The sequence below is a fragment of the Pseudorca crassidens genome, chromosome 1, assembly GCF_039906515.1.
Source record: "Pseudorca crassidens isolate mPseCra1 chromosome 1, mPseCra1.hap1, whole genome shotgun sequence".
NCBI classification, from domain to species: Eukaryota; Metazoa; Chordata; class Mammalia; order Artiodactyla; family Delphinidae; genus Pseudorca; species Pseudorca crassidens.
The window spans coordinates 60,392,964-60,408,140 of NC_090296.1; the positions used below are offsets into that span (position 1 = coordinate 60,392,964).

Here is a 15,177-nt window from a genome sequence, read left to right on the forward strand (position 1 = left end):
TAGTTTTCTTTTGTTTTTAATAAAAAATTGAAGCACAAATAAAATCTTAAATTCTGTTCTAGTTATGCATTTTTGTAATTAGGTATCTAGTGCCTCCTAGGTGTCTCAAGGTATATAATATTTGAGTCCTCCTACGAGAAAGTTTAATATATCAAAACTTATAGAAAAAGATTGGAAGGTAAAGATGCCAATATTTGGAAAGATTTTTTTCTGCTGCTGCAGGAAAAAGTTATCATATTAAAGAATGATATAATGGATAAATTATTGACTTATATACCAATAGTTATTAGGCATAAAATGAACCACAAAGTATTAGTGGTTCATTCCTAAGACAAGTGCAGGAATTTTTTTTTTACAGTTAAAATTTGTGAAAAATATAGTGGCTCTTATTGACAAACAGTTACAACAACAACAAAGCAATAATGTTGTCAAAGGGCATGAAGAAAGTTTCCCTATTGACCACCCTACTTTTTCTTTCTGAGGATCATTATCATATATTACTATTGGTCTCTTCTCATTAATGATTTTCTGTTAGTCATCTGTTCATCATGTGATTATCTTCCTCAAAGTTGTGTTTTCATCTTATGTACCTAGGGGAGGAGAACTTAGCTCAATTTCTTTTTCTTTTTTTTAATTGAATTGTAGTTTATTTACAATGTTGTGTTAGTTTCAGGTGTGCAACAAAGTGATTCAGTTATACATGTATATTTTTCTATTCTTTTTTCAGATTCTTTTCCCTTATAGGTTATTATAAAATATTGAGTATAGTTCCCTGTGCTATACAGTAGGTCCTTGTTGGTTATCTGTTTTATATATAGTAGTGTGTATCTGTTAATCCCAAAGTCCTAATTTATCCCCTGCCCTTTCCCCTTTGGTAACCATAAGTTTGTTTTCTATGTCTGTGGGTCTATTTCTGTTTTGTATATAAGTTCATTTGTATCATTGTTTTTTTAGATTCCACATATAAACCATGTCATATGATATATGTCTTTCTCTGTCTGGCTTACTTCACTTAGTGTGATTATCTAGGTCCATCCATGTTGCTGCAGAAGACATTATTTCATTATTTTTTATGTTAGCTCAATGTCTTTTTATCCAGTTACTATTAGGCAAAATTGCCTCACTTATGCCTTTTCTTATCTGTTAATTTCTTTACACTTCTCCCTTCATTTTGTTTTTTCATGTTTCTCTGAATTATATATTACTTGAAATTGATTTCCTAGCTTGACTCACTCCATAATTTTTCTCCTCTCCCAAATCCGTTTCTTTTTCACGTGGCAAATCACCACTGTTTTGTATGCACTGGAAATAAGCATCCTTCTGATAGATTTTAGAATGAATTTTGTTAGTGCTAGGATATGCAGTCCATGACTATATGACAACAATGTAATAGATCTTGCTTAGATTCTACTCTTTTATATTTATACAGCATAATGCTCCAATTCCTCAAGGAGGACGTGGTGCAATCCAGTTTGTGACTCAGTATCAGCATTCAAGTGGGCAGAGACGTATCCGAGTGACCACCATTGCTAGGAAGTAAGTTGTATTTGTTAGAGATTTGATTTACATATCAAAACTATTCTGGATCATGCTCCCAAACTGGCTTCCTATTTTGAGTGACGTTTTGGAATGAAGTTAGTCTGGAAAGGATTCTTAGATGAGGTGAGTCTAGAATTGAACAGGCTTTTGGTCTTTTTCTGTTTGTTTTGGATTTGATTGTCTGGGTAGGAAAAGTGTTGGTCAGTATAAACTTAACCTGATTTAGGCATAGCCTAGAAAATGGACACTGAAGGCATCGTAACTCTCATTTTATTGAACTGTATTTAAACTCTAGCTTCATTTCTGAAAACCATGAGACTATTCTGGTGAGTGACGGACATGGCCTAATGAAACAGTGTTGTGTTGGATGGTCTGTTACTTAGCAGAGGGTAGTATGTAGAGAGATTTATTGTCCTGCTGTAACTTTGCTTTGACTTAAAATCCTAGATGAATGTTAAGGGAATACATTATTCCTTTGAAGAAAAAGTGCCCCCTGAGCTTTTCTTTACATCTGTTCATTTGCACATCATGAACTTGGAAGTATTGATTCTTGGTAAACATGTCAATTTATTTATGGCCCCTCAGCACACACCCCCAACCCCATATGCACGTATAACTTAACTTGGAATTCAAAATATTTACTTAAGGAAACAACTGGACATAACAATTTGAGGGATATTTTATAGAGCCACTGGCTTAGACTCTTCAAAAATGTCTTAGAAGGCAAAGAAAGTGTTAGTAACCAGTTAAGATTAAAGGAGACTAAAGAGAATTACATCTAAAGCCAATATATGATCCTGGATAAAATCCCGTCAGGAAAATTTTTGCTATAGAGGACCTTGTTGAGACAACTGGGGAAATTTGAATATGGTCTACATATAGGATAATAGTATTTTATCAATGTTTAATTTCATTAATTTAGTAATTCATTGGGGCTATATAAGAGAACTTTTTTGTTCTTAGGATACACACTGAAGAATTTAGGGGAAAGGGTGATGTATCTGTAACTTACTCTCAAAAAGTTTGGCAAAAGAAACAGTGTGTGTGTATGAAGGAAAAGAGATCGATAAAGCAGAATGTTACAGTGCTGACAATTGATAAATCTAGGTGATGGATATATAGATTATTCTACTTATAGCTTTATGTTTGAAATATTCTTAAAATGAAAAGTTCTAAAAAGAGTTAAGTTAATCATTCAAGAGAAAGGGAACTTTTGTCATGAGAAATTTTTCATGGGTTTATATATTTTCAGTTTCTTACACAGAATTTATGAGGCTATTTGTAGAGAGATACTATGTGTGTTATGGTGCCATTTATATCATTGTGTCTCACCAAAGCACCCACTCTTTCAAATTAACTTATCCTGACCATTTTCAATAATCAAGGCTTATTTTTTTCTTTATTAATTAGAAATATGACTTTAGGGGCCTAGGCAAGTGCATTTGTTAAGTGAATAAGCCATATGAAAATAAAGGACTCAAGTTCCTGAGATACAGTCAAAAGTTATCCTAGGGCTTCCCTGGTGGCGCAGTGGTTGAGAGTCCGCCTGCCGATGCAGGGGACACGGGTTCGTGCCCCGGTCTGGGAAGATCCCACATGCTGTGGAGCGGCTGGGCCTGTGAGCCATGGCCGCTGAGCCTGTGCGTCCGGAGCCTGTGCTCTGCAACGGGAGAGGCCACAACAGTGAGAGGCCCGTATACCACAATAAATAAATAAATAAATAAATAAAAATAAAAAAAAGTTATCCTATATTTATAGAGAAAATAACTTTGATCTGGAAAGTTTGGTTTGAAACTAGTTGTAAGAATCACAGTGAAGAGGTACTGAAAATACAAAAGACAGATTTTACAATGTGAACAAACCCTTTAAACTTTAAGAGCAAAATTTTAAATTTATGGCTAAAGAACTTTTAAGTAGTAAATTTTTATGTGCTTATTTGCTAATTTATTTTCACTACTGAACCATTATATTGATATTTTCAGAAGAAAAATGTCACCTGTATGTTTCAGTTTGAAGCAAGTGAACACCATGGTCATACAAGTTGGGAAAATACCAATTTAAAACAATTTTGTTTTTGGGAATTCCCTGGTGGTCCAGTGGTTAGGCCTCAGCACTTTCACTGCCATGGGCCCGGGTTCAATCCCTGGTTGGGGAACTAAGATCCCAAAAGCCGTGCAGCGTGACCAAAATAAACAAACAAAACCCAGCTTTATTTTTAGCTCTGTGATATTTTTAAATTAAAAAATAGGGACTTCCCTGGTGGTCCAGTGATAAAGAATCTGCCTTCCAATGCAGGGGACGCAGGTTCAATCCCTGGTTAGGGAACTAAGGTCCCACATGCCTCTGGGCAACTAAGCCCACGTGCCACAACTACTGAGCTCGTGCGCCTCAATTAGAGAGCCCGTGTGCTGCAAACTACAGAGCCCACGTGCTCTGAAGCCTGCACGCCACAACTAGAGAGAGAAAACCCGTACGGCACAACTAGAGAGAAGCCCGTGCACCACAATGAACAGCCTGTGTGCGGCAACGGAAGATGCTGCATGCCTCAACGAAGAGCCCATGTGCCACACCTAAGACCCGATGCAGCCAAAAAAAATTGAAAAAAATAAAAAGATAAACTAAACTATTAGTATAATCACTAAGTGTTCAAATTGCACTAAAAATAACTTTTGAAACTACCAGCTTTTGGGACTTCCATGGTGGTCCAGTGGTTAAGAATCCACCTTCCAATGCAGGGGATGCTAGTTCAACCCCTGGTCGGGGAACCAAGATCCCACATGCTGTGGGGCAACTAAGCTCATGCACTGCAACTACTGAGCTCGCATGCCTCAACTAGAGAGCCCGCATGTGCAAACTACAGAGCCTATGTGTTCTGGAGCCCATGTGCCACAACTAGAGAAGCCTGCGTGCCGCAATGCAGACCCAGTGCAGCCAAAAAAAAAAAAAAATATATATATATAGTGCTTTGCATGGTGTATCTTTTAAAAAAATAATTAGCAGCTTTTATTCCTTTATTTATTCTCATTCTTTTCTGCCTCTTGGTATTTCGTTAGACTGAGATAATTCGTGGGTATCAGTCAGCTGGAAAATATTTTAAAATTTTTCGTCTATTTGAAAAAAATTAAAAATAGAGGAAGAAAGGAGAAGAATTTTGAACGTTGCTGCCAGGATTTTCTTGGGATCACGTCTTACATCTTTGAGTCATGTAAAAGGGGTTCAGCTTTTCACAAAGTCTGTAACTATTGCCAGAATTGCTTAAAGTGAGGTACTTCAGAACTAAGATCAGCTGAAGTATTACAAAACTCTGTGAAATGTTAAACAAACAAACAAAAGTTATTGCTGGGTCTACCCAGGATCAGTTTGGATTAGATTTATAGAACATGTAAATTTAATAAATTACTGTTATTTCGTACGTAATTTCAAATTTATCCCTTAGACTAAAATTTTTATTCATTAATTTTTGATTGGTTTTAGTGTGTTAATGTGGAGAGAAAAGAATACATAATAATTTTAATTATGGGCGGAAGAGTAAGACATGGAGATCACCTTCCTCCCCACAGATGCATCAGAAATACATCTACACGGGGAACAACTCCTACAGAACATGTACTGAACGCTGGCAGAAGACCTCTGATGTCCCAAAAGATGAAAGGCTCTTTGTGCTGCAGCCGGGAGTCAGTGCTGTGCCTCTGAGGTGGGAGAGCCAACTTCAGAACACTGGTCCACAAGAGACCTCCCAGCTCCACGTAATATCAAACGGCGAAAATCTCCCAGAGATCTCCATCTCAACACCAACACCCAGCTTCACTCAACGACCAGCAAGCTACGGTGGTGGACACCCTATGCCAAACAACTAGCAAGACAGGAACACAACCCCACCCATTAGCAGAGAGGCGGTCTAAAGTCACAGACACCCCAAAACACACCACCAGACGTGGACCTGCCCACCAAAAAGACAAGATCCAGCCTTATCCACCAGAACACAGGCACTAGTCCCCTCCACCAGGAAGCCTACACAACCCACTGAAACAACTTTAGCCACTGGGAACAGACACCAAAAACAATGGGAACTATGAACGTGCAGCTTGCAAAAAGGAGACCCCAAACACAGTAAGATAAGCAAAATGAGAAGACAGAAAAACACACAGCAGATGAAGGAGCAAGATAAAAACCCACCAGACCTAACAAATGAAGAGGAAATAGGCAGTCTACCTGAAAAAGAATTCAGAATAATGATAGTAAACATGATCCAAAATCTTGGAAATAGAATAGAGAAAATGCAAGAAACATTTAACAAGGACCTAGAAGAGCTAAAGATGAAACAAGCAATGATGAACAATACAATAAATGAAATTAAAAATACTCTAGAAGGGATCAATAGCAGAATAACTGAGGCAGAAGAACAGATAAGTGACCTGGAAGATAAAATAGTGGAAATAACTACTGCAGAGCAGAATAAAGAAAAAAGAATGAAAAGAACTGAGGACAGTCTCAGAGACCTCTGGGACAACATTAAATGCACCAACATTCGAATTATCAGGGTTCCAGAAGAAGAGAAAAAGAAAGGGACTGAGAAAATATTTGAAGAGATTATAGTTGAAAACTTCCCTAATATGGGAAACGAACTAGTTAATCAAGTCCAGGAAGCACAGAGAGTCCCATACAGGATAAATCCAAGGAGAAACACGCCAAGACACATATTAATCAAACGGTCAAAAATTGAATACAAAGAAAACATATTAAAAGCAGCAAGGGAAAAACAACAAATAACACACAAGGGAATCCCCATAAGGTTAAGAGCTGATCTTTCAGCAGAAACTCTGCAAGCCAGAAGGGACTCGCAGGACATATTGAAAGTGTTGAAGGAGAAAAACCTGCAACCAAGATTACTCTACCCAGCAAGGATCTCATTCAGATTTGATGGAGAAATTAAAACCTTTACAGACAAGCAAAAGCTGAGAGAGTTCAGCACCACCAAACCAGCTTTACAACAAATGCTAAAGGAACTTCTCTAGGCAAGAAACACAAGAGAAGGAAAAGACCTACAATAACGAATCCAAAACAATTAAGAAAATGGGAATAGGAACATACATATCGATAATTACCTTATATGTAAATGGACTAAATGCTCCCACCAAAAGACACAGATTGGCTGAATGGATACAAAAACAAGACCCATATATTTGCTGTCTAAAATAGACCCACTTCACACCTAGAGACACGTACAGACTGAAAGTGAGGGCATGGAAAAAGATATTTCATGCAAATGGAAACCAAAAGCAAGCTGGAGTAGCAATTCTCCTATCAGACAAAATAGACTTTAAAATAAAGACTATTAGAAGAGACAAAGAAGGACACTACATAATGATCAAGGGATCGATCCAAGAAGAAGATATAACAATTGTAAATATTTATGCACTCAACATAGGAGCACCTCAATACATAAGGCAAATACTAACAGCCATAAAAGGGGAAATCGACAGTAACACAGTCATAGTAGGGGACTTTAACACCCCACTTTCACCAATGGACAGATCATACAATATGAAAATAAATAAGGAAACACAAGCTTTAAATGATACATTAAACCAGATGGACTTAATTGATATTTATAGGACATTCCATCCAAAAACAACAGAATACACATTTTTCTCAAGTGCTCATGGAACATTCTCCAGGATAGATCATATCTTGGGTCACAAATCAAGCCTTGGTAAATTTAAGAAAATTGAGATTGTATCAAGTATCTTTTCCGACCACAACGCTATGAGACTAGATATTAATTACAGGAAAAGATCTGTAAAAAATACAAACACATGGAGGCTAAACAATACACTACTTAATAACGAAGTGATCACTGAAGAAATCAAAGAGGAAATCAAAAAATACCTAGAAACAAATGACAATGGAGACACGACGACCCAAAACCTATGGGATGCAGCAAAAGCAGTTCTAAGAGGGAACTTTATAGCAATACAATCCTACCTTAAGAAATAGGAAACATCTCAAATAAACAACCTAACCTTGCACCTAAAGCAATTAGAGAAAGAAGAACCAAAAAAACCCAAAGTTAGCAGAAGGAAAGAAATCATAAAAATCAGATCAGAAATAAATGAAAAAGAAATGAAGGAAACGATAGTAAAGATCAATAAAACTAAAAGCTGGTTCTTTGAGAAGATAAACAAAATTGATAAACCATTAGGCAGACTCATCAAGAAAAAAAGGGAGAAGACTCAAATCAATAGAATTAGAAATGAAAAAGGAAGAGTAACAACTGACACTGCCGAAATACAAAAGATCATGAGAGATTACTACAAGCAACTCTATGCCAATAATATGGACAATCTGGAAGAAATGGACAAATTCTAAGAAATGCACAACCTGCCAAGACTGAATCAGGAAGAAATAGAAAATATGAACAGACCAATCACAAGCACTGAAATTGAAACTGTGATTAAAACTCTTCCAACAAACAAAAGCCCAGGACCAGATGGCTTCACAGGGGAATTCTATCAAACATTTAGAGAAGAGCTAACACCTCTCCTTCTCAAACTCTTCCAAAATATAGCAGAGGGAGGAACACTCCCAAACTCATTCTACGAGGCCACCATCACCCTGATACCAAAACCAGACAAGGATGTCACAAAGAAAGAAAACTACAGGACAATATCACTGATGAACATAGATGCAAAAATCCTCAACAAAATACTAGCAAACAGAATCCAACAGCACATTAAAAGGATCATACACCATGATCAAGTGGGGTTTATTCCAGGAATGCAAGGATTCTTCAATATACGCAAATCAATCAACGTGATACACCATATTAATAAATTGAAGGAGAAAAACCATATGGTCATCTCAATAGATGGAGAGAAAGCTTTTGACAAAATTCAACACCCATTTATGATAAAAACCCTGCAGAAAGTAGGCATAGAGAGAACTTTCCTCAACATAATAAAGGCCATATATGACAAAGCCACAGCAAACATCATCCTCAATGGTGAAAAACTGAAAGCATTTCCACTATGATCAGGAACAAGACAAGGTTGCCCACTCTCACCACTCTTATTCAACATAGTTTTGGAAGTTTTAGCCACAGCAATCAGAGGAGAAAAGGAAATAAAAGGAATCCAAATTGGAAAAGAAGAAATAAAGCTGCCTCTGTTTGCAGATGACATGATACTATAGATAGAGAATCCTAAACATGCTACCAGAAAACTACTAGAGCTAATCAATGAATTTGGTAAAGTAGCAGGATACAAAATTAATGCACAGAAATCTCTGGCATTCCTATACACTAATGATGAAAAATCTGAAAGTGAAATCAAGAAAACACTCGCATTTACCATTGCAACAAAAAGAATAAAATATCTAGGAATAAACCTACCTAAGGAGACAAAAGACTTGTATGCAGAAAATTATAAGACACTGATGAAAGAAATTAAAGATGATACAAATAGATGGAGAGATATACCATGTTCTTGGATTGGAAGAAACAACATTGTGAAAATGACTCTACTACCCAAAGCAATCTACAGATTCAATGCAATCCCTATCAAACTACCACTGGCATTTTTCACAGAACTAGAACAAAAAATTTCACAATTTGTATGGAAACGCAAAAGATCCTGAATAGCCAAAGCAATCTTGAGAACGAAAAACGGAGCTGGAGGAATCAGGCTGCGTGACTTTAGACTATACTACAAAGGTACAGTAATCGAGACAGTGTGGTAATGGCACAAAAACAGAAAGATAGATCAATGGAACAGGATAGAAAGCCCAGAGATAAACCCACGCACATATGGTCACCTTATCTTTGATAAGGGAGGCAGGAATGTACAGTGGAGAAAAGACATCCTCTTCAATAAGTGGTGCTGGGAAAACTGGACAGCTACATGTAAAGGAATGAAATTAGAACACTCCCTAACACCATACACAAAAATAAGCTCAAAATGCATTAAAGACCTAAATGTAAGGCCAGAAACTATCAAACTCTTAGAGGAAAACATAGGCAGAACATCTATGACATAAATCACAGCAAGATCCTTTTCGACCCATCTCCTAGAGAAATGGAAATAAAAGCAAAAATAAACAAATGGGACCTAATGAAGCTTAAAAGCTTTTGCACACCAAAGGAAACCATAAACAAGACCAAAAGACAACCCTCAGAATGGGAGAAAATATTTGCAAATGAAGCAACTGACAAAGGAATAATCTCCAAAATTTACAAGCAGCTCATGCAGCTCAATAACAAAAAAACAAACAACCCAATCCAAAAATGGGCAGAAGACCTAAATAGACATTTCTCCAAAGAAGATATACAGACTGCCAACAAACACATGAAAGAATGCTCAACATCATTAATCATTAGAGAAATGCAAATCAAAACTACAATGAGCTATCATCTCATACTGGTCAGAATGGCCATCATCAAAAAATGTAGAAACAATAAATGCTGGAGAGGGTGTGGAGAAAAGCGAACACTCTTGCACTGCTGGTGGGAATGTGAATTGGTACAGCCACTATGGAGAACAGTATGGAGGTTCCTTCAAAAACTACAAATAGAACTACCATATGACCCAGCAATCCCACTACTGGGCATATAACCTGAGAAAACCATATTGCAAAAAGGGTCATGTACCAAAATGTTCATTGCAGCTCTATTTACAGTTGCCAGGAGATGGAAACAACCTAATTGTCCATCATCAGATGAATGGATAAAGAAGATGTGGCACATATATACAATGGAATATTACTCAGCCATAAAAAGAAACGAAATGGAGTTATTTGTAGTGAGGTGGATGGACCTAGAGTCTGTCATACACAGTGAAGTAAGTCAGAAAGAGAAAGAAAAATATCGTATGCTAACACATGTATGTGGAATCTAAAAAAAAAAATGTCATGAAGAACCTAGAGGTAAGACAGGAATAAAGACACAGACCTACTAGAGAATGGACTTGAGGATGTGGGGAGGGGGAAGGGTAAGCTGTGACAAAGTGAAAGAGTGGCATGGACATATATACACTACCAAACTTAAAATAGATAGCTAGTGGGAACCAGCTGCATAGCACAGGGAGATCAGCTCGGTGCTTTGTGACCACCTAGAGGGGTGGGATAGGGAGGGTGGGAGGTAGGGAGACACAAGAGGGAAGAGATATGGGGATATATGTATATGTATAACTGATTCACTTTGTTATAAAGCAGAAACTAACACACCATTGTAAAGCAATTATACTCCAATGAAGATGTAAAAATAATAATATTAATTATTTAATTTTTATCACTAATAATTGAACTAAAGACCAATGAGAAAATATTCTGATATTCATTTTCCAGTTTAGTAAATGACAATTACTTAGTCTGGGAGAAAACTTTATTTTTCTATTTCCATATTTTTGCTTTTATAAAATTGAAGAAGTGAATTTTTAAAGTCTGATATACCAACTTGTATATCTATGTGCATATGCACACACATTTTTACATGTAAAAATCTTAATGTTTTAATGAATATGTTTGGAAATCGACCTTTACAGTTATTTTAGAGAATTTTATTAGGTTTGGATATATTTTTCTGAAAAACAGTGAGTACTATACTGAAACTACTACTAGTGATTTTTTTTAAAGCTAATTTTTCTAGGTAATGTTGGAATTTTGAAATATTGAAGTAATTTTCTGTATGTTTTAAATTTAAATCTGTGTGACAGCCAACTATGATATCATGAATATAATAATTTAGCAGCACTTCTTGCTTTCTTCTTCTTGTCTTTAGCTGGGCAGATGCTCAAACTCAAATCCAAAACATTGCTGCATCTTTTGACCAGGAGGCAGCTGCCATTCTTATGGCTCGACTGGCAATATATAGAGCAGAAACAGAAGAAGGTCCAGATGTGCTTAGATGGCTAGACAGACAGCTCATTCGACTGGTAAGAAGTAAACATCATACTGTTCTAAATCTGTACGCATTTATTTGTAGTCAATTATTTTCTTTCATGGTACTTGACAGTGTAACTGAAAGTCTGTATGAGGGACTCCTAATAAAATTGCTGAGAAAGGCATATTAATGAATAGCAGAGTTAATTTATCTCTTCCAGTAAATGAAAATGCCTTTTTTCCTTAAAATAAAAGAGTGACAATTATGTAACCTATTATTGTTATTATTTTGGGGGGCTGATATGAAATTAATTCCCAATTTAATCCTAAATTACTATATCTGTTTTTACTCCTTTTTTGCATATTTTCCTTCATTGCTGTGGTTTAAATTTTCTAGTTTCATTTTAATGGAAATTTTAAGAGAAATTAATTAGGGTATAAAAATTATACACATTAACATTTAAAAATATAGGCAAGTCTTTTTTATCTAGATCTAGATTACCAAAGTGTATGATAATAAAGTTATTGATACTGATGATTTACTTGAGCTTTTAACATGTCAGGAGCCCATTACTTTCACTATGACCTAGAATGCTTAGTTCTGTTCTTTCTTTTTTTTTTTTTTAAATATTTATTTATTTGGTTGCACCAGGTCTTAGTTGCAGCACGCGGGCTTCTTAGTTGTGGCATGCATGTGGGATCTCATTTCCTGACCAGGGATTGAACCCAGGCCCCCTGCATTGGGAGCTCAGAGTCTTATGCACTGTGCCACCAGGGAAGTCCCAAGTTCTGTTCTTAATGCTTCATTTTCACTCAGCAAATTCTGGCCTATAATTTCCTTGAAAGTACCTCTTCAGTTCACCCTTCAGCTCAAACAGCCTGTTGAGAACTCTCTCTGTTAAGCTATCAAATTCCTGTTTGTAGCAGGAGGTTTTTGTGCCCTTTGTCTAGATTTTCACACAGTTTTTAAAACATTATCGAGGGAACTAGTCTTTGTTTAATAAAGTTAGTCATTTTTTGTAGCATCATCCAGAGCTTTTATTCTTTCATTTCTGAGGGTGTTTTTACACTAGCACCTCTTTGTGAATAAAGCAGTCTTATGACGACATCAGCCTGTCTTTTTTTAACAATAGGCATAAAATCTCTCTTGGAGTCAACCACTGAATGGACACCGTCAGTACAAATGTCAACATAGTTCCTCCAAGGTGGACTTTTGTTTCCATATAAGAGGATCAAAACATTAAATATATTTTTGACCTTTGCTTATTTAGGGCAGCAGAAAAGTTCTCTTGAATTTCACTATTATTTAGCAACTTGACATGACATTGGTGAAATCCGTTGACTCATCAACCTGAATAGAGAAGCTGTTATTTTTCAGCTAATTTACACAAAACTCTTCAGCATCATGTAACATGTCATGAATGCATCCACTTGTTATATTGTTTTAAGATGGAACCTTTTCAGTTTCTCAGACTTCATCTTGTCCTAGCATTTTACTTACTGTAATTTTACATGTCATTGTTAGCACTCATCAACTATATGACTTTTCCTTTTCTAGATAATAAATTTTGCTCTGAAGTATCTTGCTTCCTGAGCCTTTTCACTGATTGTGACTTTGTTTTAACAAACGCTTTATTGTTTTGAGAGTCTAAAAGCTGTTTGAAGTGATCAGCACCTTTATTTGTCAAATGGTTATGATTTGTAGTAAAGTACTTTTTCCATTTTGCTGGAGCTAGTACTACATTTGTAGGTTATGACATGACACAAAATTGGATAGTACAACTTGGCTTATCAGCCCCACATAAAACCCACTGGTAAGTAGCTTTCAGTGTGAAGATGGACTTTTTCTGTGTTCTGTTGTATGGGTTTAGTGAAATGACTCAGAAGATTGTAATTCTTCGGAATTCTCTGTAGGCTTCTGTCTAGAATCTTTCTCTTCTCACACCTCAGCTTCAAAAATTGCCATATTGTTTGACATGCCTGTAAAACACAAATGCTAATAAAATATAACATAGACTTGGTCTTGTAAATAACTGAATGAGACAGTTGCAAAAAGTACAAAATGATAAAAATCTCACAATATAATTCAATTCTAAGCTACATATCCTGCAGTTTGCACCGTTTACAACAGCAGCAAGTTGAGGGTAGAGGACAGGCGAGTCATGACATAATGAAAATTATACTCTGCTCGTCTGTCACAGCAGTATAGCTTGTCTGTTCCATGAGTCAGCTGGCAACTGTGTGTAAGAGGGGATTGGTGGAGGTAGTTTCAGAGGGAAAGGCTGATATCATCAGACTATTGCTGTGCTTTCTTTGCAAAACAGCTTTCATCAATTATCCATGACCCGCCCCTTGTCTTGTGTCAAAAACTGAGAATGGAGTTATCCAAATGAATATAGTCCTACTGCCACGTGAGACTAAAAGATCTCACGTGGCAGTTATCCTGTTAGCAATGAAACTGCTAACAGGATAACCTGGAAACTGCATCACTGTGGCTGGCATCATATGGTGTGCAAAGTTCAAAAAATAATTTTTAAAAAGATCACAGTTTCTTATAGAAACCCTAGTGACTAATATATGGTAAAAGTGGTGGGAATATGGTTTTTACATTCTTTTCTTTAATTGGTTGAATCAAATTAGTGTACAATTGAAGTGAAGTTTCAGGTGATGACAGATGAACCTTAGTTATAGAAGCTATTCTAAGTAGCTAACATAATGTAGCCTCATTTTTTAATTTTTTAAAATTTTATTTATTTTTGGCTGTGTTGGATCTTTGTTGCTGGGCGTGGGCTTTCTCTAGTTGCGGAGAGCAGGGGCTACTCTTCGTGGTGGGGCGCAAGCTTCTCATTGTGGTGGCTTCTCTCATTGCGTAGCATGGGCTCTAGAGTGCGTGGGCTTCAGTAGTTGCAGCTCGTGGGCTCAGTAGTTGTGGCCTCTCGGGCTCTAGAGCGCAGGCTCAGTAGTTGTGCACAGGCTTAGTTGCTCCGTGGCATGTGGGAACTTCCCAGACCAGAGATCGAACCCATGTCCCCTGCATTGGCAGGCAGATTCCTAACCACTGTGCCACTAGGGAAATCCCTAACCTCATTTTTTGTACTGATTCCCTATTGCTGAATTTTCAACTATAACAATGATAGCAACACGAACAGAGAAAGGATTAATAACTCTTAGGTACTACACTTTTCTAATTTTTTTCCTAATGAAAAACCTGTGAAATTATGCTAACAAACTTCTTGCCTCAATTTGGTATAGTGAATATAACTGTTTTCTTTTTTTCTTGATGACTAAGAGTCATTTTAATTAAAAATAAGCTAGTGGGAACCTGCTGTATAGCGCAGGGAGCTCAGCTCGGTGCTCTGTGGTGACCTAGATGGGTGGGATGGCAGCAGCGTGGGAGGGAGATCTAAGAGGGAGGGGATATATGTATACATATAGCTGATTCACTTTGTTGTACAGCAGAAACTAACACAACATTGTAAAGCTACTATACCTCAATTAAAATAGATAAAATAGAAGAAAAAAAAACAGAAATAAACATCTTTTTAAAAACTATTTTGTAGCTAATGAGCATCATATGGCCAGATTGGTGCTGGTACCACATTTGCTTCTGACAGCTTTAATATAAGCTTTCATTCTCCTTGGTCAGAATCACTTAAGATATCGGTATAACACATGATATATGCTGCTTCCATTCTCAGACTCTTGTTTGGGTCCATCTTGTGTCTGGCTTCATGGATCTGTTCCTTCCTTACCTTTTTGGCTTCT

At 36.7% G+C, this 15,177-nt stretch overlaps 1 protein-coding gene across 1 annotated transcript in view; it reads left to right on the plus strand.

Moving 5' to 3' along the window:
• Nucleotides 1–15,177, plus strand: part of SEC23A (SEC23 homolog A, COPII coat complex component) — a 65,392-nt gene that overhangs the window by 28,736 nt on the left and 21,479 nt on the right. The window contains exons 13-14 of the mRNA XM_067737242.1: nucleotides 1,430–1,536; nucleotides 11,312–11,465. Coding sequence (XP_067593343.1) covers nucleotides 1,430–1,536; nucleotides 11,312–11,465 — 261 coding nt within the window. The remainder of the gene's footprint in view (nucleotides 1–1,429; nucleotides 1,537–11,311; nucleotides 11,466–15,177) is intronic.